The sequence below is a fragment of the Chelonia mydas genome, chromosome 6 (assembly GCF_015237465.2).
Source record: "Chelonia mydas isolate rCheMyd1 chromosome 6, rCheMyd1.pri.v2, whole genome shotgun sequence".
Lineage (NCBI taxonomy): Eukaryota > Metazoa > Chordata > Testudines > Cheloniidae > Chelonia > Chelonia mydas.
In genome coordinates, this window is record NC_051246.2 from 53,505,968 (window position 1) to 53,529,228 (window position 23,261).

The window sequence follows — 23,261 nt, forward strand, 5'->3', positions numbered from 1 at the left end:
AATGTAACTTCAACCCAAAGTTCAAGCAGCTGTTCAGGCTTGAACAGCCTGAGATCTGGTGGCAAAGTAGAAAGGCGCTTCTCTCAAACACAGTAAAATCAGGCACACTGCGTACGTCTGTTACTATTCATCCCAACTGTAATTTTGGGATGTTACATGTTATTTTATTTTTTTTATGAACTCGATCCCCCATTAGCTCATTAAATAGGGGTTCTATTTGAATAAAATCTTTTTGTAGCAGTTTTTCTCATTGAAAAATGGTGGCTGTTTGAAAGCTCCCCAGAGATTTGCAGTGTTAGAAGCAGTCTTGGTGGAGGTAGATTAGTGGGTTAGAGCAGAGATGAGGAGGTGCTAGGGGTATCGTAGATACAGTTAGTTCCATGGTTCTGCCATGGCTAGAAGAATAAAGTCCTGGGCTCCAGGGCTATCAGAACATATGCAGTGTCTCTTCATATGCTTGTGCACATATCTGTGTGTGTTTGTGTGATGTTGCACTCGATATGTTCATGGAAATATGCTTATAAGTGTAAATGTAACATAACTGGAATATGCTTTATGCTAGATATGCCATGTGACATATCTTTGCAAAGGTTATGATCTACTGAATATATTCATCCTATTTGTGTGCATGTATCATTTTTATATCTGAAGTTATGAGCTCTATGCTTGTATTTGAAGTGTTTGCTGTAGGAAACACACAAGGGAGGTTTGGCCAACATATTGTGAAGGGGCTATTCAAGTAATTGGGAGTACTCAGCTAACAGTGGACTTTGGGAGACACCAATCCACATCTGAGCTTTCCTGGGAGCATTCAAACTAACATGTAAACAATGGCATCGGCCTGCAAAAAGCTGAATCATTCATGGACATGTGACTTGCCCAAGTGGCTACAAACTCCATCTTGTTGCTGTGATTTTGCACAGAAGAACAAAAAGGTTTCCGCTCATGAGAGAGAATATAAAAGGCCCTGGAAGCCTCTTTATTTTGTCTTCAGCTGGCTCAAGAGATGGCCTCTCCACCCCAAAGAGATGCCTGAAAGAAACTGGAACAAAGGACTGTAAGGGTCTGAGTGATTGCTGGACCCAGGCCATAAACTACAAAGTTGGTCTGAAAAGGATTTTACCTGAGATAACATCTAGGGTGAGAAGTTAGTATTTGTAACTAGATCCTTAGTGTATTAAGTTAGCCTTGCGTATTTTGATTTATTTTACTTAGTAACACACCTTGTTTTGTCTGTTATTACTTGAAACCACTTAAATCGTACTTTTTATACTTAATAAAATCACTTTTGTTTATTAATTAACCCAGAGTAAGTGATTAATACCTGGGGGAGGAAACAGCTGTGCATATCTCTCTATCAGTGTTATAGAAGGTGGACAATTTATGAGTTTACCCTGTATAAGCTTTATACAGAGTAAAACGGATTTATTTGGGGTTGGATCCCATTGGAAGCTGGGTGTTGGAGACAGGAGCACTTCTTAAGCTGTTTTCAGTTAAGTCTGCAGTTTTGGGGGCGTGGTTCAGACCCTGGGTCTGTGTTTGCAGCAGGCTCATGTGTCTGGCTCAACAAGGCAGGGTTCTGGAGCCCCAAACTGGCAGAGAAAATGGGCTCAGAGGTAGTCTCAGCACACCAGGCGACAGCCCCAGGGGGATCTCTGTGACCGAACCCGTCACATTTTGTATAGTATGTTATATATACTTTGGTGGGAGCAGAGTTATGCCAACACCAGGTGCTTTATAAAATCTCACACAACCTTTGTAAGAAATGGCTACCTAACTTTTGGCTTTAAGATTCATATTTAGTAACTCGGTTTCATATTTAGTAACTTTAGTATTCAAATAAGTAACTCAGTTTTCAAAACTGCCAAGAATCCAGAAGTTCCCATTGACTTCTCTAGGAGCTGCTTCTGGATGCTCAGTGTAGTTGAGAGTCATATTTAAGTGCCTAGAAATGGATTTTAGGTACCTAAGGTACACAAGCTTGACATTTTTGGCCTAAGATTATATGGTATCTTTAAGCCCCTTCGTTTTCAGTTTAAACTGAATTTTACTGAAAAAATCCCAGGCTTTACAAAAGGTATGATTAGGTTTTTTTCCGATTTTCACCCTACTTTTGTAACATTCAAATATATGAAAAATAACTTCTTTTATTAGGACAATACAATACATTGCATGAGATATATGTATTATGATAATACATTAGTTTGTGTTAATATGCAAAGCTGCCTGCTGAGGTATGGCTATGTATTAGTCTAGAAGATACACACAATAAACAAACGGGCACGCACGCAAGCTCTGAAGTTCATGCGCATCTGAATGTTCGAGTGAATCTCGCACCCAGCACGTGCCCATTTCAAGCTGTTAGCAGAGAACAGTTTAAAGATCTGACACACTAAAATGGGAAGAAAACGAAAATCTGTATCAGAATACATTTCAGAACACAAGGAAGTATTCTAAAATTTTAAAAAAGCAAAAACAGGACAAAAGGATGAAGTGAGTGTATGCACTGCAAATGGTGTTGCCCAATTATTAAATGTAACTATTTATAGGCTAATAGTTCTAAGTCTACAACAGTCAATTATTTATTCAAATGAAAAGTTTTATTTGGGAAATAGAGATACATTGTTTTCTTAAACTCAGAGGTGGCATTGTGTTTTGAGTTCTGTTTTAGTTCTGCAGCAAACCACACTGATGAACAGAATTCAAAGCATTAATCTACTGAGTACTTTTTCCTGTGTCCTTCTGTCCACCAAAATAAACCCCAGTATTTGCCTAGAAAAATTATTAATAGTTCTTTGCACCAATTTTTCCTGTTTTTGTTGTTGGAGTAATAAACACTGATAAACTCCCAGGAAAAATTAAATACAATAAAAACCGAAAACAAAGGGCCCTAGGTATCTTCTCTTTGAAATTGTTACTCAAGGTTGAACTGAAACCTGGTGTCTCATGGGCTGTAGTGTCATCAGCAGTTAGTTTTAAGGAACATGCTTTATATTTCACAGGGCCTAATCCTGTCCATTGAATTCAGTGGGAGTTCTGCTATTGACATCACTGAGAGCAGGGTCAGGGCCATAGTCCATGTCTTTCATTTATGTGCTTCATCTGTTCCATCTTCCCCACAAATGTGGAGATTGAACACAAATTAAGTGGTCTACAACACTGTTTGGTGCTGTGTCAATAATAAATAAAGATAATAATGAAATACATTGGGTGGATTTTATAATCCAATGTATTTAATCATATGTGCCAACACATTTCAACTAATGTCCATGTATACATTAATAGAGTTGTATGAATAAATTATTAAATGAAAATCAGGTGAAGCAAAATATGTGTGTGAAACAATGTGGCCGATTCTAGGATCCTGCATGGGGATGAAAAGCTCTTCTATGGAATCACCCTGATGTTAGCTGCTTGAACCCTACAGACAAATGCAGAGGTAGTTTTGCTGACTCACTCTGAGGTTAAAATCAGATGTGTCCAATCTAGGAGTAGAGAAAAGGCCGTCATGCCTCAGAGCTGGTGAAACTAAGGGCTGAGATAGAGGTCCTGAAGGAAGCTTAGGGAGAAAGCTTAGGCTGCAGTTTATGTTGTGCTATTGTTAATTGAGTCAATAAAGCCAAACCCCAGGAAGGGCTAACTTGAACTATATACTACATTTACAACAGGGTGAGAACACTGCTGGCATACGGTCTATTAAATAAACTCTATGTATATAAAATTATAAAGTACCTGAGATGATTTTACCAATAATCTCACAGGACTGGATAAACATCTTGATACATCTGTATTGTTGAATGTCATGAGAATTCTAGTGAGCTGTTCCATTTTCACTGGTTTTTATTTTTCATATTCATATATAATACTATTGTTTCTTTTTAACATATCTATACTAGTGCTTCTCTGCCTGTGTCTTTCTTATATGATGAAGTGCTTTCTTTTGCTGCCTGCATCATCACACTTTCTTGTCTCTGGGTCATTCATGAGAATGTTTTGTAATGCCATAAAGAGAGTTTTAATGGGACGCTTTAAGGAGTAATGGAAATTGTATGGGGAGGGCTATTCTGGCTTTGATTAGTTTGGACATTGATTGTTTAGCACTTATGTGACACCAGAAGCCTCACTATGGTTACAGTCTTGTTATGGGTAGATCCAAAACAAAAACTCTGGAAGTTAAGTATTTAAAATTCAAACCCAGACCCATATGCTAATTTTGTAAATACCCCCTATTGCAAGAATAGCCTAAAACCAAAACAGCTGAGCTTTGGGAGGTCTTCAAAATATAGATCCAAATTTAACAGCTTCAGTCCATCTTAGACTGTAAAAGTAAGTTTTAAAGCAATACTTATGTACTAGGCCAACTCCCTTTAAAAAGAATAAACGTATTAAGAGATGTAGAGCCTGATCCCGCTCTCCATGGGAAAACAGCCATTGACTTCAGTGGGAATCAGATTAGACTGATAAGTAGATACTATGGGACTTGATCCCACAAGGTGCCGAGCACTCTGACTCTGACCCAAGAATCACATAGGCCTATGCTTATCTTTAGAGGTAGGAGCGGTCCCCTGTAACTCAATGGGGCTACTCATATGCTGAAAGTGAAGAACGTGTCCATCAGGATCAGGATTAGAGTGCTCAGCACCTTGCAGGACCAAACCCATAGAAATTAAGTGCTACACTAGACACTATGGTGATAGGTATTTTAGGAATATGTAATAATGGGAATGACTCTTTGAACTATACAGTACAACTGTGAATGTCAGTACCAGGCTCTGAACTTTCCTCCCTGCATCACTTGTTAGCTGTTTCCAGTTTGAAACAGCAGCCTAAAAGTTTGGTAATGCTATTCATGTCAGGGGACTCTGTGAAAGGAAGACTCAGCAATCAAAATACCAGCCAATGTATTTAGCATTAAGAAAACCAGCAGTGGCTGTGATTAAAGGAACATTGATTCTCAGCCTTCACAAGGTTTGATTTTATTATTTCAAGGGACATTTCATTCTACAGTTTCATTATAGTTGGGTTTGTTGCTAACAAAGAAACTTATCATAACAGGTTTCAGAGTAGCAGCCATGTTAGTCTGTATCCGTAAAAAGAAAAGGAGGACTTGTGGCACCTTTTTTTTCCAGACAGTAGATTGCTTTCTTTCTTCAGTTTCTTCAGACTTTTGCCTCTGTGGCAATCACTATTGAAAGGGGGGAGTCAAAGAAATCTCCCTCCCCTGTGAACCCTGGTTGTACATAGTCAATATCCTCTGGGGAATGGAGTGCATATTTGCCCTCCTCTATGTATATTTTTGGTGCTTTGTGTTATTATTTGCTAAATAAATTGTGATGTTTTTTGACTCATCCTCAACTTTGAGACTTTCATGCAAATTCCCCAATTTAGAGATAAATTGTTAAATAACTCACAAATTAATTTTAAATACAGGTACGGCACACACACCTCTGAAACTGTGTTTTTCTGAACATCAGTGCCGCCCTAAATATCTGACTCAGGAGCAGAAAGCCAGATTAACCTGTCTCAGTTCCATTTTGCTTTTTCACACTAGCCTCTATTTCTCTCTGTCTTTTCCCCATTTAGAAACACATACCTGGAAGACTGGGTCTCATGCTGTATACTGCTATACAGTGGAGGTCATCTGTGGCCTTCCAGCTAACAGACCCTAGTGTTAAATGTTAAGGGATTGGTAGACATCCATTCATAGAGAAAGTCCCATGACTCCAGAATTCACTTTCCCTGCTAGTTCAAAAGAGCATGAGTTTGTTGATCTTTAGACCATAGTAGAAGGCTTAGCTCTATCCTCAGATATATACCTGACAGGGGAAGGGGCTGGAAGTTTTTTGGTTTGATTGGGGTTTTGTTGTCGTACTGGAGACAGGTGGTTTGGGAGAAAATCTCTTTGATAAAAGCAGCAGAGACTGAAGTTATGCTTATATCTGAAGGATCCTAAGACATGTTGGTTCATTTTTATATCAAATACACCAAATAAATAGAGATGACTCATGAAGTCACTGATGCTCCATGCTCCAGATTTTCTTAATCTATATTCATTCCTGTAGGAGTTTGAAGACAATTCTTAAACTTCTTCCTTCTTTTCCTATCCTGCCCCCATTATGTGCTCCAACAGGAAAGAGAAAAAAAAGTGTGTTTATTGAAACCCTTTTCTCTCTCTATCTGGCTGTACAATCAATGTATTTAAAAAGCACTCCTATGTTTGCTTATATTTTGAAAATGTTTACTTCATCTCAAACTGAAAAATCTACCTATCAGCCTGTGTCTTTGCTTATAGTTGATCTGGCTGTTGTGTTATCTTCCCTGTATAAACAATGTCACAGTAGCTAATACATTAGTTTATGGGTCTCTGAAATAAACATATACCTAGGAAATACTTCATAGTTTAAAATAAAAACAGGCATCTGGCTGCATGGTGCACAGACGAGAGTCAAAGCTGGGGCATGAAAACGCAATGGTAAGATGTGGCCAACTACAGTCCCTGGGACATACTCTGTTTTCCCAGTTTAAATCTGTTCCCTTGCCGCTTCATTTATCTGTTCATAACGTCTAATTAGTCATTTCATTGTCAACGGGAAATGCTAAAGGGCTGTGCAGTTTACTAGAACAGTTATGTGTATATATATGGTCTATCAGTTCCCTCCGGAGGTAGCATGGTACCCAAGGCTAAGCTATTATTGGCAGAGAAGAAAGTTTCTGTTGCTCCACTGTGCCAGAGCTCTGCTGTGAATACACATGGAATTAATTTTTTCTGGGGGTATTAGAATGCATAGGGGGGGGAAACAGCGCCTGTAATTTCTACACAACTTCCACAAGTCAGCTGGCCTAACGCCCATCTGCCTGGAAGAAGACACAGTTCTTTGCCCAGGTAGTGTGACACTGAGGTGCCTACGCTTTACAGCAATGTGCCCCTTGGCTCCAGGTTACTGAAATCAGCTCATCAAGTCTTTCATCCCAGGAGACACAAACCCAATATATAAACAGAGCCTCCCTTTGCACTGTGTCCTCGGAGGGTCCTGTCTAGCGCAGATCATGCTGATCCAACCTGACAAGGGCCACGGATAAAGAGGGAGGCTCACACCAGACGCATTATAATGCTATTGCTAGACAATATCACAGGAGGGCAACCAGCGATCAAAGAAACCTTTTGCGAGCAGACCTTTTTAAACACACACATACACACACACACAGAGCCTAGAGAAGCCAATAAGTGGCTGGTGCTCGCAGACATTTCACAAGAGCTGGAGAGGGATTGTCCTATCGTGAACACATTGTGTTTACTGTACCATAAATAATGCCTCTTGTGTAATATTCAGCACGCCCCAGCATTTCTTATCCCCTCTTACAACATTTCAACTGTAACTGGCACAGACCTTAAAGAGTTTTGCAATATAAAAATGGTTTTGGTTAGTTCCTCTGTTTCCTCCCTTTGTTTGTTAGAGCGCATAATATAGACTAGACATATACACAGAGACCCATTTATTGTTCATTTTAACCATTGATCTGGGCACCTCTCCAGCTTTGAGGCAGGTGGTTTGATCACATTTGCCTTTACATCTGCGGAAGGTAGGCAAATGAGTCCTTCCCAGCGGCTCATTTTTGAAATTCCGTTCTCTCTCCTCGCTTGCCTTTGACTGTTTTCCGTCTTGCGCCCTGGTGGTTTCGTTTAAGGGGAGAGGCGTGAAGGATAAACCGAAACAGATGCAATGAAACTGTCACCCAAAGCACAACACAGCACAGCGCGCGCACACACACACACACACACTCTTTCTCCCATCCCACCCTCCAAAACTGACAGTCCTCCTCACCCTTCTGGCGATGCCATGGTCCTGAAAGCCCCCCTGTCTTCTCAAGAATCCAAGGGAGGTGGGGTGCAAAGGAAGCTCTGTCTTTTGGATAACCCCCTTTAGCGTCTAAGTAGTAGCACAAAAATTCCTTGTATAATCCTCAAGGCTCCAAAAGGCGAGACTCCAGAAGCTCTGCTCTTCAGATTCCCCCCCCCCCCCCTCCACTACCACCACCTCCTGTTGGATTGATATTCTCCACGTCTTTTAGGTTTTCATGTCTTGGAGGAAAAAGCACTGCCAGCCCTAGTGGAAACTGAGCAGCGGACGGCCGAGTTAGGCTGTGGAGGACACCTGGGCTTTGATCCCTTGCTTTCTCCTCCTGGAGTGGTGGGGGAGGGGGGGGGTTGGGGGAGGGGGTGTGCATGTGAGTGTATGTGTGGGGAAGAGGTGGTGGGTGACTTCACATTGACATGGTGTTGGCTGAGGCTGGATTGGAAGGTTTTAGCCTTCTAGCTGTGGATTTGCAGTCTATCCTTCTCTATTTTAGGCAAGGGCTGACATCACTAGCTGCTGTTACCCCTATAAATCCCCCCTCCCCCCCCCCCCCAGCCTCTTATTTAAAGAAGGGAAACAAATCCCACCGAGGGAATGCATGGATCCAGAGGAATGATAGCGATTTCAGCTGCTGAGTTAGGGCAGAGATTCAGCCTAGCTCGGTTTTCATTACCTGCCCCCCTCCCCCCTTTGCCAATGGATTTAAAATGCACAGCGGTGAGGTTCAAGGCAGGAGATTAGATCAGAAACATAAAGGACGCGTCTAAACAGCCGCAAACACACACGCTCATGTCCCTTTGCATTGTTCGTGCCGCGCTGCGATCTCAGCAGCTATAAATCTCAGCCGGTCCCTCACGAGGACCCTTCCCAGTCTGCTCGTTAGTTTCTTCTCTTTGTTTCCGTGGCTTTGCCTTCGGGGGGCTGTTGATTGGATTTTCCGGTTAGGAACCAGGCTGTGGCAGCGCTGGAAGCATAACTGGGAGTGTGGCTAATTGGAGCACACGTTTAGCCTTTTGGCAAACGGGGTGAGTGTGAGACACATTTCTGCAGCAGGTGAAGTATAAGGAGAAAACAAGGGGACGGGGGGAGAGAGATCGCACTGGGGAAAGGGCACGGAAAGGGCTGGAGGCAAAGAGTTAATTTCCCCCTGGTAGATAGACTGCTGCCACGTCCATGTCCTTTCAACCTGATTAGCAATCGGATTGGGACTCCAAAGGGGCGGGGTGCGGGGAGGGGTCACACTACTGTATAAGTGGGGGGGAGGGAGAGAGAGAAAAGAAAAACACGCAACAGAGAAATAGGAAGCAAGGCAGCAGTTAGAGTTAATGCCGGAGAAGCCTTTTCCTGCATTTCTTCTTTTGAGGCCGGAAATCTTTACCTGATTTAAAATATTAATTTGCATTACTATCAATGAAGAGCCGTACAGAGTGTAAATCAGAAGGCTGGGGGGAAATTCCTCATACGGGAGATCTAAATGTGTCTCTCTCCGGGCCCCCAGTAATAACGTGTCAGTTTCTTCTACCGCCCTTCAACTGGAATGGGGTCCTTGACTTTTTACTTATTCAGGGCCTCATTTTGCAACCCTTTCCCCCCCGAAGGACTCCTTACGCGCAGGAGTAGACCTGTGGAAGTTAAGGGAAATATTCACTTGAGTAACGATAGCAGAATCCACGTTTCTTTCATTTATGATTTGCCTCTCAAGCTGCCAGAACAAGGGGAAAGTGGCGCAAAACCATGTCAATAACAGACCAGGTCAGGTCGATAGATAGATTAAACAAACAGGATCAGATCTGCCTTCAGGATATGAAGCGCGAGAAGACTCACAAGAAACTGCTTAGCTTTTTAGAAACCAGTAATGAGAGGCGAATGTGTGCTTTGGTGATGGCCTTTTCATGTGGTGTGCTTTCAGATGCATATGAAGGGAATCTTTGCAATAATAAAGTATGAATACAGTAAATAAATCTCTCCAATGGGGCTCTGCTGACCTCTGTTGGAGATGTGGGTAAATCAGTACTTCTGGAAGGAGACAGTGAATTGTCCAGCAGATAGGTGAATTGTCCCGTGTTTAGTCAATTTTAAGTGGTTAGTTTCGTTTAGTTAAATTAAAAAGAAATAGCTAAATATGCAGACACTTCCTGATTTATTCTGGAGTCTAATCCCTGCCTTAGAGCTCCTAGAAACAATTAAACGGGGAGAAGCAGCAAGAACACAGATTGCAACGCCACAGCAACTAATTCTGCCAGTGACTCTGGAGCCTCTGACTCTGCCCTCCTGCTGGAATTCTAAAAATAAACAAACCTCTAATCATGATAAGTATTCATAAAAACATAAGAATGGCCACACTGGGTCAGACCAATGGTCTGGTCCATCTAGCCCAGTAGCCTGTCTTCCAACAGTGGCAGGTGCCAGATACTTCAGAGGAAGTGAACAGAATAGGGCAAATCATATTTAAATAGTTCTCCATGAGGAAGGAAGAAAGCTGCACACACACGTTCCAGTGTCATTGAATCAGAAAGCTGGTGTTATTTGTCACCACAATACAACATAACTGATCATTTTAAATGGTAGCAATGGTAGGTTGTTATCCTATGTGTGGACTAGGCACTAGAGGGGAATGAGGCATACACTGTGCTAGTGTGTTTTGCCAATATTTACTGTCAGCAGAGGATAGTAAAGATTCAAGACTCCTACATTCAATTCCAGTTTCCTGAGACCAGTGTGCTATAGTTGTTATAGACACTTCTGTCTAGTCCTCCTCAAGCTTCTGTCCCCACCCCCATTTTCTCCTGTCTGTCTCCCATCCAGCTCCTGTCCCCTTCCCTTCTCTTTCTATCCACCTCCTCTGCTCATATTCTACCCAGTCCTACTGGCTCCAGTCCCCTGTCCTTCTATCCACTCACTGGTTTCTTCCTCCCTGGTCCTGCTCCACCACATCACCCCCAGCTCCTGCATCCCTCCCCCTCTGCTTCCATCTGCCACATCATGCCCCAACTCCTGTCCCTTTCCTCCTCCCTCTCCTCTTCTATCCACCCTCACTCCATGGCTTCTGCCCCAGTCTAATCTTATCCATTCCCCCTCCCCAAACTCTTGCTCCCCTCCCCTTCTGCTCCTATCCACCATCCAACATAGCTCCTGTCCCCTTCCTCCTCTGCTCCCATCCATCTCCTCCAACCTTTTGCTCCTGCCTGCCTCACCATTCTCCATGTTAGTCAGGCATCCTACTCCTTCTCTTCCATGTTGCCTGGGCACCACCAGGAGTAACACTGGAAACGCAGGAGAGCCAGTCTGCCTATTCTTGGTTCCTGTGCCTGGCATCTCAGCAGCAACTGCAGACAGCAATTGCAAGGAAAGTCCTGCTCAGTCCTGGACTGGCACATGCTTGATGCAGATAGAATCTTTGGAATTCTTAGCAGTGATGCTGTAGGAATTCTCCACTGAGTTTATGCAAACTGAGATTTTTTTTTCCAGAGGCTTATCACTTGGCCAAATTAGGGCAAATTAACATGGGGACAACAAAAGGCACATCCATGACACCAGGGTGACCCCTCTCTCCCTGCCAAATGTTAAGCCCCTGGTCTGAAGCATGTTGATGCTAGAACTTCTCAACCAAACAGATGTAAGAATTTTTTTTAAATAAGCAAAACAATGTATTTTCCCCTACTCTCATTCTTGGAAATGGCTGACCAGTTTTGCTGAAACTTTCCCAAAACAGTCAGCCTGAGGCAGACACCAGGGGTAGAAAATTTCAACCGGAACAGTTACATTTTTGCAAAGTTATAAGCAACTAAAAACAGCTTCTTATAATGGAAAGCACTGGGCAACCTTAACGATAGGCAGTGCTACCAGCTCCACCTATAATATATTGTGGCAGATGCTAAACTGATGTCAATCAGAGTCTCTTCATTATGGAGTGACATCAATTAACACCAGCTGAGAATCTGGCTTCTGATCTTCGCACTGCCCTCTTAATTCAGGGGTGTCCAACCTTTTCAGCCTGAAGGACCAACATAGTATTTCACTAAAATTAAGGAGCCACAATGTAATACTATGATAGATTTTCTCCTCTGGTTCATTCCCCCCTTTGCACTGATTAGGCAGTACAAAAGGTCAGACATCACCCACAAGTACTCTGCTGGAGATTACCCCAGAGTAGAAGAGTCCCCAGCAGCCATAGAGTCAGCATAGCTGACTCTTTTGCCTCCCACTCCACAGTCCATGGTGCAGAGGCAAAGGCAAGGGGGCGGGGGATGGAGTGTGCTTTCCTTCATCTATCCCCAGCTGGTGTATGTTGCCAAGGGGACCATAGCCAGCTGGCACAAGTTAGAGCCGACCCCAAGTATGGCAGGGAATCAGGGAGTTGTATATGGTGGTTGGTTGGCAGGTTTTCCTCTTTTTCCACCTTTTCTATATCAAGAAGAGGAGCCATCACTCCCATGGGCTCATGCAGAGCAACCAGACGCCTATCTTGCTTTCCCTTCCTCCCTGGGTGGAACTGGTTCCAACACTTCTATTTAAAAATTGAAACTCAGAGGACACACTATCCATGCAGATTCATATGCAAATTTCCCTCTTAACACAATCAGTCTGCAAGGTCCTGATTTAGAGCCTTGAGTGTCACAAATGCAACAAGTTTGGACATCACTGCCTCACATGGTATTCAAATATAAGCACTTACGTCTGACTAAATCCGCTTGTAGGTGTCTCAAGTGAACATTCAGGTGCCTAAGATGGATATAGCCATTAAATGCAGGTTTAGGGGCCCAAGGATCAAATTAATCACTGGGTAATTCTATTGAAATCAACAAAATTACACCAGGAATGAATTTGGCTCCCTTTTCTTGGCTCCTATAGTTAACTTCAGATGTTCACTCTGCACAATACCATCTTCTACCACGAACACCCCCACGAACACCCCCACTCCTTTTAGAGGTATTTTAAAATGGTAGGCATATGCCAACCTTTCAATCAGATTTTGCCCAAAAGACTTATGAACAGAAGACAGAGAGAAAAACCAGTCACTCCAGTGGAGTGAGAGAGAGAGGGTAGAGATTAGCTTTAAATAGGGATCTCTTTATGTAGCTTCTAAAACTCATAGACTTTCCCCCTGTGCAAACGAATTGCTATCTCTGTTGTACTATTTCACAGCCTTCCTTTAGCAGATGGCATAGATTCTCACCTGCTTAAAGAGGGACGTTTGAGCCAGTTTAATATTTAAAAATAGGTTCTGGTGAAAAAAAGGAGTTGTGATACCAGCTTGTTTTTCAAATGTATTTATTTATTTATTTTGTTAATTATCTGAGCTTTGTGTTTAATTAGCATTTTGCTCAGGCCACACCATTGGTTTTGACTGTACGTGAGGCCAGAATACCAGAGCTGTGACAGCTTGATCATTTCAACTACTAACTTCCTGTAACATCACAACCACAGGGTCAAGCAGAAGTTGAAGTCTTGTTGGAAGAGTCTCTCGTGGGAACTCGCAGTAGCTCCCTCCCTCAAGATATTTAAAACTAGACTCAGAAAGTACTGGTAAATGCTGAAGGGAACAGCCCCTCATTGACCTTTGAGCCATGAAGGACTAGCTGACCTACATTATCAGGGCTTTTCCATCTGTAATTTCTATGAATAGAAACAAGGTGTGTGTATATGTGTGCACGTCTCTGTATGAGGGATTATACATGCACACATATAAACACACAGCTGTGTGGGTGTATGACTATGACTCTGTATGTGTGTGGACCAAAATGGATTACAATTCTTGACCTGAACTCTGACAAACTCTCAGCCTGAGTTGAAGTTTTCATGTCCGTCTCCATCTGAAGAGATTCAGGGACTTTGCAAAATGAAGGGAAATTGAGTTCAGATGTATGTAACAGGTGTAATAATTTTTACTGCAGGGAGCTATATAACTCATTCTGAAGTTCATTTCTGTAATTCCTTCAGCTGAATCTCTCTCCCTGTATGATGGTGTATGTATGCTACTCCCCATCTGACTCTTGGGTAGCCAGTGGGCAGCTGGGTTATGGTCACTCAGATATAGCCAAAGCTCAACCTTTCAGTTTTCCCTGTCTGGTCTGTGAGGGATTGGAACTAGACAGGGAGAAGATAAGTGGCTGAGGAGTGGATATGGCTGGGGATCATAACGCTGCTAGGCCCAGCTGATAGGTATAAAAGCAAGAAGAGGAGAAGTAGAGGCTGGACTTAACTCATAATGAAATTTTGCTGTGCTGCTTGGACTCCAGAGCACTGAGGATGTTTTATTTGGGCATAGTTTAAATCCAGAAAAAGGAGGAATCTGGGTTCTGATTCTCCTCTCACTCACATTGGTTTAAGTCCACAATAACTGCTGTAGGCAATGCAGTTACTCTGGTGTTACGCTGGTGTCAGTGAGAGGAAAATCAGGCCTGGCCCTTCTTTATTTCTGCTTTGGGAGTGAGCGACTCTTATTATTAAGGACAGAGAGATTCACCTTCCCTTTTCTTTCAGCCATGAAAGAGCTCTCACTGCATAGGACACGTTCCAGTATACAAGTATCTTCCTTTGTCAGACTCTTAGTTCACTCTTTGTTAATAGCCTTAGGAAGAAACACACAATGCTACCATTGACCTACTGCAAGACTGTCCTTTCCACAAAACTGCCACCTAATTACATCTAACCTCTACAGTAAGAGTAGGAAATCCCACACATTCACTGGCAAATAGTTCCTCCCACAGGAGGAATGAAATAGACCTGATTTTTCAAATTTAATTAAGACTTTTTTTTCTTGCCATGCAGCATGTCAGCCAAACATAGTCTGCTGGCAGACGGATGAATGGGAATTGAACTGGAACGGAAAAATGCAACATGAGAAGTCCGTTGCTGTGGCCATAGCCCTTAAACTTTTGAACTTTGGCAATGCATTTGTCTACTCATATTGTCAATAAGAATAACACTACCCAAAAGATAAAACATTGAGTCCCTCTGCCACTGAAAGCAAAATAAACTGCATATTGCTATCTGCCAGCAGTAATTGCCATCATTTTAATCATTTTCAAATCTGTAAATGCGGAGAAACCATTGAGTCCTAACCCTGTCTAACCAAGATTTTCATGGAATTCTAGAAATCAGAGCTGGAAATAGACTAACTAGTTTATCATGACTATCACTCTAACTCTGCAGGATTCAATAAAGAGCTTCACTGATCGTAAATCAAATCAGAACGTGTTAAAGAGATCCACTCCCTTAGGCCTTACTAGGTCTTGGATATGCCCCCCGAGAAAGCTTCTGAAAAATATCATTCAGGTTTTTAATACGTGACGAGGGCTTTACAACTGTGTTTAATCATAGTGTTTCTGTGTAGACCAATAACAGAGCTGGATGTATTCAAAAAAGCTGTCAATTGTTTACACCTTAAACCTAATTTGTGCCAATTTTGCCTTTCAGTGTGCACGAACAGCACCCAGTGAGAGCAATGCACATGCATCCACAGGCAGAAAATACCTCTTGGTGGGAGTTATGTGATGGACAAACCCCACACTGGAGAGTTACGGGTGCAGGAACAATCCTGGGCTTGGGAAACCATGCTGCCTCATGGGCCAGCTCCAGTTGGAGGAGAGATGTGGAAGGGAGTCTTTCAGCACAGCAGGATGGTAGGTGGAGCGAGACAGAGCTGCGCTTGCTGCTGCAAAGGGACAATGCTGGGAAGGCTTTCCCAGGGGAGGTCTGCTGCACAGAGCCAAGAATCCCTACCCTGCTGAGGAGGACTAGGGGAGGCATTAGCCAGACTGCCAGTAGTGGACTCCTGCCTTATGATGCTCAAGAGGGCTCTTGGGTTGGGACAGAGTGGAGGGGGAGAGACTGGGTTCCCCTACTGCATAACCGCTAAGCAGGGAGGTTCATCCCACTGACAGTGGGACATAAAAAAGGAGACAGGAACTCTGAATAAAACTGATATCAAACATGGGTAAATAGGTTAAAAAACAAACCTTCATTTAATGTGTACAGTACTTAGGAGGGGGAAAGAATACATCGTACTATGGCAATACAGAGAATACACCATAACAAGCTCCTCCATAGTAATTACTTCAGGCTACTCTCAAACCTATGCTCCTTTGTGAAATGCACACAGATCCATTTATCCAGCTGACTATAAACCACAGACTGAATTCAGCCATTACCAGTTGTCCTGCTTATGGGTGTCAGATTCAGGAGCCAAGCACCACCTTCCCACCCAGGAAGACAGGCAGGGTGAGATAAGTCGAAACCCCTCACTCAGAGAGAGCCTGTATTGTAAGTAAAGTGGCTTCACTGAACAGCGGAGCCTATGACAAAATGTCAGGGCATCTGCCTTAACCGTCGGTGGGAAGAGAAGCCTAAAGCAGTAGAGATTGTGAGAGAAACTACGAAACTTATAAAAGGCCATTTCCAGAAACAGCTTTTTATTTCATGTTCTTCTCAATCCAGTCCTTGAATGGAATTGCTTTGGTATAACCAGTGTAGAGTTCTAGGCTGCAAGTTTTATCATAGCCCCAGCTCACTAATCCCATCAGGTGCCATTTTAGCTCAGGAGACGCTTTTCCTGGCAACGTTATGGCTGCAATGCCTCCAGTCTCAGCAGGGCAGATGTTAGAAAAGGCAGTGGGGTGCTGCCTGGCACAGAACATGCTGTCAGTGATGATGACCTGGATTCCATTATCCTCATACTGCTGCTCGCACAACAGCGAGTCCACCATCTGAACAACTCCCATGCGGATTGTATCATTCTTGTAGCTGGGATCCTTAATGTCAGCCAGTATCTTCCAGCCAGTAATCACTATTTTTAAATCCTCTGTGGATGGGTCCAAATCATGAGCAGATGCCAGGCAAATGGGTTGAACATGGCTGCTGATTTTGGCTTTGTCCAGGAGTTTTACAATGGCCATGTCGGAATCAAGCAATATGGGGTCAAAGTTTGGATGCACTAGGATGGCAGAAATCTAGGAAGGAACCAGAGAGGGAAAATTTACAGGATTAATAATGATGGACAATAGAAGAGTGGGAAATCAGTGACCATTTTTCCATGATATTTTCACATTTAATCTCAGCTGATTTTGCACCCCTCAAAGGTTCCTTGTCTATGCTACTCAGTCAAATGCTCTTTCAAATCAAGAATATGCAAAATACTCAAATGCAGTGTTTCAAAGACAACTTTTGCTTGGGATCAAATCAATTTTTACTGACAGCAAAAAGAAAGAAATCATGAAAGGCAATCAATTTTTCAACAAAAATTGGCCCATTTTATGATTGCAATGAAATTGGAGGAGGGAAGAAGGGAAATATATTTCAAGTAGCTTAACCTTTTATTGAGAAAACTTTGCCTAGTCCTTTAGTGGACAATGTCTGACTGCATGTCAGTTTCAGTCTGCAGAAATGTAACAGTGTCCTACAGATGAACTAAAATATATCTTATTGAGTTTCTTCCAATAACTCACCCCAAAAGAAAGAGTTAATGCATTATGCAATATATAACTTTAGAGCCTAATCCTTTATCCCTTACTGGGCTGATAAGATGTTGTCAGAAGAAAACTCCAGGCAGCAGAATAGGGAAAGACTTTCCTATCAAGAATAGTAAAATACTCTGGATGGGCAGAGGAAGGTGGGGTTAGGTACCAAAATGAAGCAGAAAGCTGAATATAAAATAAGAAACAAAGTAACTGTATTTTATTGGAGAGAACATATTAATGAACTCAAAAATCAAAAAGAAAAACACAATCAAAACTGCTGAGTTTCTCCTGATTTTGATATGAAACCATTAGTCTACCCAGGTTAGCTTGGAAAATCAATTAACCCATCAAATTACTTGGATGAGACCTGGGCCTGAACTGTTATCTATGGATCTGGAGTCAGATCCAAACTTCCCCAAAGTTTGGAGTTGTTTAGATCTGGGGCTGAAATGTAAAATGAGTTGATGGTCACAGACCAGGATCAGTGGACATGTGTCTCCCTCCCCGAAAGCACAATCACTGGTTGGCACTGGCTGGCATCCCTTTTTTTTTGGAAATCTCAGCCAAGAGACCAGCTGAACAATTCTATTCATCCCTATTTGTCAGGAGTGAGGGATGGTAGTGGGATGATGTGCAGGGAAGCTTGCACTGCTGCTGCTGCCCCTCCCATGCCATAAGAGTTCTGTCAATGAACATGGGACTTCAGGCTCCAGGAATGTCAAAACAAAAGTATGCAAAATATATAATACATATTCCTAAGAATGGGCTTTTTTCTCTTCATGCAAGATGGACCACGGGGTGATCCAGGTCTGTATCTCTGTCAGCAATTCTCCACTCCCATCTGAATGCCTTACTCACCCGTAAGTTCTGGATAGTCTTCTCATTTCGGTCGTCATCCCTGTAGAATTTCCCCAAGACCACTTTGAGTTCCGCTGTCTTGAGGACAGTGATCTTCCCCAAGTCAGTGACACAGTGAGCTGCCACCACGACAGTGCGCTCATTCACCAGGGCCCCACTGCAGATCAGGATCCACGCCCCCTTCCGGAGGCTGATCTCCTTTACCCCATTGGCTTTCCGATAGATGGCTGCTTGCCAGGGCCATCTGATAGATGAAGTCTTTTGAAGAGTGATGTTTTCCGTTTTTCCACAGACTGTAAAAATATGAACCTAGGATGAGCTGATTCTTTTTCCTCAAGAATCTGAATGTCTCCACTTCCTGATTCCCAACTATGGTGCGCCTTAGGGTACTAAACTTTATTGGTTAGCACCAGGAAAATGTTTACCAATTAACCCTTAGATCAGCCTTGCAACATTCTACTCACCCACAAACACCTTGAGAATTTTTATTTTTAAAGGGTGAATAAAATATTATTAGTTTTTTTCATTCTCATTGGAATTCCTCGTAAAAGGTGGGAAGGTAAATTTTGCATCTGAACTAGTAATTTTCCATTACAATTTTGTAAGACTGCCCTATAACAATATAAGTACATAAAGATATGAAAGAATCAGGATGACACCACAGCTGTGTGAAAATTCCACCCTAAAACCCATCTTAAGCAACCACACAAGAATCGACCAGAAATGTGTCATCTCGTAGAAATGGGCTTTATGCAACTAAAGACTGAAAAAAATATTTCTAGATACTTGAGATGAGCCCAAAGCAAAATCCCAGATCCAAAACCCTCTGAACTTTTGTTTGGATCTGAACTTTACAGTTGGCCCTATGCCAGTAATGGGCTGTCCCAAATCTCCAGATTTGCATAGCCCCTAACTCTGAGCTAATTCGTACCCAGTTCTGAACTTTGCAAAATAGTCCCATCCTCAGCAGGATCGAGTAAAGGGAGTAGCCTCTTAAAAGTTCACTGGTTCCACTTTATTGCTTTTGGTCTGATGTATTTGTAAATTATCTGCCAAAGCGCAGAGACAAGTGAAAAATTGAATTTGCTCTAAGTGGGAAAATGTGAATAATAGGAAAATGTTTCCAAATCATAGGCAAATTACAAAACTGAAAGCTTGACTCCTCACTTGGTGTCATCAACAGAACTTCTGCTGTGGAGTAGAAAGAGTCATCTATCTTCCCAGTGTCATTGCGCCTTCTCGCCCAGCTGGGAGCACAGGCAGCCTACATTGTTAGGAATCTCCATTTATCTAAGGTGCATACATGCCCCCACCCCCAGAAGATGAGTATTTCTTTTCTTCTTAACAACTCACTTGGAATGCATGTGGGAGCCCGCCCACTCCATTTTCCTGTCTTCAGACAGGTTCTCCTGCTGCTTCCCAGGCGGCGGTAGAAGGGAGAAATGCAATCATACTGAAGCTGAGTGTGCAAATGCTGGTACCCTGGAGGCAGGTCTCCAAAGGGCAGCATTGGCTTCTTGGTTGGATATATTTCGAGCTTCTGTTTGCTGAATGCAGAAGAGTAGAGTTGATGCAAAGGCGTCTCCCTGTTTCACCATACAAGAAACATGGGGAAATGATAATATGACAAAAAACGATCATGATCATTGCTTTATCACCAGCTGCACTATGCACCATTTTAAAACGTAAGGGCTTTGCTTATTTGCTGGAAGCACAAGGCAAAAAAACCCTCCAACACAGTTTAGCAGAATTCCCATTTGCAGCTCAGCCTTTATCAGGGTTTTTTTGTTTTTATTTTTTTAGTTTACTTTTTCTGGAGTGTCTCCAGTTGCATAGGAATATTTTGTGGATAATAGTTCATGTTATCATGCTGCATTTTTCAATGGAAAAATTATACTCGAATTGGGTGTTGCTATAATTAATTTTCACTAGAGAGGAGTTTAGACTCCTTCCTTTTCGCTAGTGAACATTATAATAGGCAGTATTGGGAAAAGATTCAGACTAAACTATGTTGATAAAGTAACTTGATTTAGCAATTAGCAGAGATGATTACCATACCGGAGAGAATGTATAATTGCACCAATCACTAAATTTTAGTTTAGGGATTGCACTGATTTGATGAAGTATGGGACCTATTTTTAATGTTTAAATGTGCTCTAAAAATGAAATTAACCATTCTGAATTTGTACTATGAACTTTACAAAGTTAATATTTTAAATCCTTCATTCATGACAACTACATGATCTCTGTGAGAAACCACTTGGAAGTACATGAAGGTCTGATTGCTTGTGGGGAAACCTATTGAAATCTGCAAAAATGGACAGGAAATGAGTTTCCTGTGAGATTGCTGCTACCTGTTGCAGCCAGTCGAGCTAGAAATGCCTGGGGAATAGATTTTTCTCATGGTACGTTATGATTTTTCTCATGATAGCATATATCCCTTAAGGTCCCAGAGAGACAGATTGTCTTATATATGTGGAAACTGTCAGATTACATGTGACACCCCCTCAAAGCCAAGATACTAAGGCTGAGAGCAGTGCCAGTAAAGTCCATTTCTTTTCTTTAAACAAGACGACGTCCGAATAGGAAGGATGGTCCAGTTGATAGGGCACTAGGTTAGGACTTCTGACGCCTATGGTCGGTTCCCTCTTCAGCTGCCAACTTTCTGTGTAACAGCAGATAAATCATTTTCTCTGCCTCCATTCCCCATCTGTACAAATGAGGATAATACTTTCCTACTGCATGGGGATACAAGTTCAATTCATGGGTGTGAGATGCCCAGATACTATGGTGATAAGGGCCAAATATGTTTCTTGGTGGCATGTGTGTTAAGCAGTATAAATCTTTTTTTTTTTTTTCGGTGGGGGGCGGGGCAGAGACTGAAGATATTGGTCATGTTTGCACTGCCACTAAAAACAAGGTCAGCATTGCAGAGGGGCACAAAACCAAAAAATACTAATGATTAGAAAAAAATTACTCTGAACATGGCAGAATCCCCAGACAGATTTGGGTTGGGTTCTTTCTGAGAAATGATCAAAAGTTCAGGGCAGGCCCTGATTTTTTTCTGACCAAGCTTTCCCATCCCTATCAAGCCCAGCTTCCTACCACATCATGTAGCATCTCTTTGGGTGATGGTGCCTATTGCAACAGACCACCCTAGGATGCCTTCCCCCTTCACCCCCAGTTTCCTCAGTAAGACCCCACAGTCCCAAGGAATCTCTGGGGAACCCCTGCTGGCTGTTACAAAGATCACAACCCTAATTCTGGCTGCATCCCACAGGGGGAATAAACAACAAACTTAAAATTGTTCTTAAAATTGAGGCATTACAATCTCACCTTGACTGAACCTGCATTGGAAGCACTTTCTGTCTCACCAGGTCAGAGATCTTTGGCTCTCTGCAGGCTAAAAAAAATACAGTGTTGCACAATCCTTTTCCACGTTCAGAGCTCAAATGTTATGGTTCAGATACCTGTCCACCTTTCCTGTCACTAGCAACAATGGACTGGATGAAGAGAAGAGGCAATAAGTAGATATAGTTATATGCATTAAAATATATGTGGTAACACCCCTGTTGGCCCTGTTATAGAGAGTTCTGATGATTATGTTACTGTATGTTTCTCTAAACAAATGCTCACTGTTGGAATGATAATTATTTTGTCTCGGATATATACATGGCAAGGGTTTTGTAAACCGGTTAAACCTGCCTAAATAAATGATAGATAGCAAAAGCTGGGATCCTCAGCTAGTCTCTTGTGGTATATTACATTCCCGATAGACACTGAAAAGAGTTGAGCTCTCTCTCTCTCAAACTCTTTTCAGTGTCTACCAAGAATGTGATATACCACAAGAGACTAGCTGAGGAGCCCAACTTTTTCTCTGCCCCTAAAAATACTTTTTCTGTTGCTCTATCTATCTACCCCATTTGCCAGGCATCCATCTTTGTAATATCTGTGTGTCTTCTGCCTTAGGCAGGTATAATAGTTTTAGCCATAGAGAGAGAAATGACCACCAGTGCTTTTGCAGAGCAATAATTAAAAGACCACAGCAGATTATTTGCAATCTGAGTGAACTTTTGTTAAAATCGAATTAAAATATATAATCACCATCTGCCTAGGCATACATGGATAATCCAGATGATTGGGCACCTGGCATGAAAATAGTAGGATGTTACAGATAGCTGCCAACCTGTCATCTTGTACACCCGTCTGAGAGGTGCCTAATTCGAACGAGCATAACAAGTTGACTCAAATTTGCCTAAGATAACAGATGGGGGAATCCCAGGACTTTAAATTATGTATATTATAATTATTTTGGGGGGGAGATAGATATTTGATGGGTCCTTAATAATTCAGCTGATTGTGCCAAGATCTCTTTCCCTCCAGTAAAGTGGATGAACTGAGGGATTCCTGTTGGATGTGGTTCATCTGTATGTTTGAGAAGTCATACACTGTGGCATTCTACAATACTTAGTTGCATTTGTGATTAATAACATATGTTAAACCTTCGGTAATTGTTAAAGTTAACATCAATCAAAAGGGTTAGAGGGAAGAGGTACTTTCTATCAATGGAGCACTTAACACAATGTGCAGCAAGGGTGTTTAAGCCTTAAAATACAGAACAAAACCCCAAAAGGATAAATAATTGTCCTTATAACGTTTCATTTTGTTTAACAAAAATCTGTTAATATGTATTACAAAATTCTCTCTCTTTGGGGAAATGTTTAGATAGTTCCCGACACACATCCTTCCTCTTGTTGTGGTTCCCATCACACGTCTATTAGGCCCTGAATCAGCAAAGCACTTAAACACATGCTTAAGTGCTTTGCTGAATGCAGACGGATTGCTGAACCAAGTCTTGAAAGACTGCAGACTATAAGCCTGATCTTGCAAACCCTTACTTATGTAAGGAGTCCTGTTGACTAAGCCTGATTGAAAACTGGACCTTGTGACAGCAAGACTAATAATTCCTTATACAGAATAGACCTTTCTTCATTTTCCAGTCCTCCGTGGTCGTCTTTGATTCACTGACACTACCCATACCTGATTCCAGTATGAGGGTAAGGAAAACAAAGGTGTTGGGGGAAATGAG

General features: G+C 42.2%; 2 protein-coding genes across 5 annotated transcripts in view; both read right to left on the bottom strand.

The window, feature by feature from the left end:
* Positions 1-8,187, bottom strand: part of SLC1A2 (solute carrier family 1 member 2) — a 120,775-nt gene extending 112,588 nt beyond the window's left edge. The window contains exon 1 of the mRNA XM_007055245.4: positions 7,824-8,187. Coding sequence (XP_007055307.3) covers positions 7,824-7,840 — 17 coding nt within the window. The 5' untranslated portion in view covers positions 7,841-8,187. The remainder of the gene's footprint in view (positions 1-7,823) is intronic.
* A 7,613-nt stretch (positions 8,188-15,800) lies between these two features.
* Positions 15,801-23,261, bottom strand: part of PAMR1 (peptidase domain containing associated with muscle regeneration 1) — a 67,925-nt gene continuing 60,464 nt past the window's right edge. For all 4 annotated transcript variants that reach the window (XM_027817659.3, XM_043549481.1, XM_007055242.4 and 1 more), the window contains 4 exons: positions 21,509-21,575; positions 19,526-19,758; positions 18,173-18,465; positions 15,801-16,807 (listed from right to left, as the gene is read on the bottom strand). In XM_027817659.3, the coding sequence (XP_027673460.1) occupies positions 16,271-16,807; positions 18,173-18,465; positions 19,526-19,758; positions 21,509-21,575 (1,130 nt within the window). In that variant the 3' untranslated portion in view covers positions 15,801-16,270. The remainder of the gene's footprint in view (positions 16,808-18,172; positions 18,466-19,525; positions 19,759-21,508; positions 21,576-23,261) is intronic.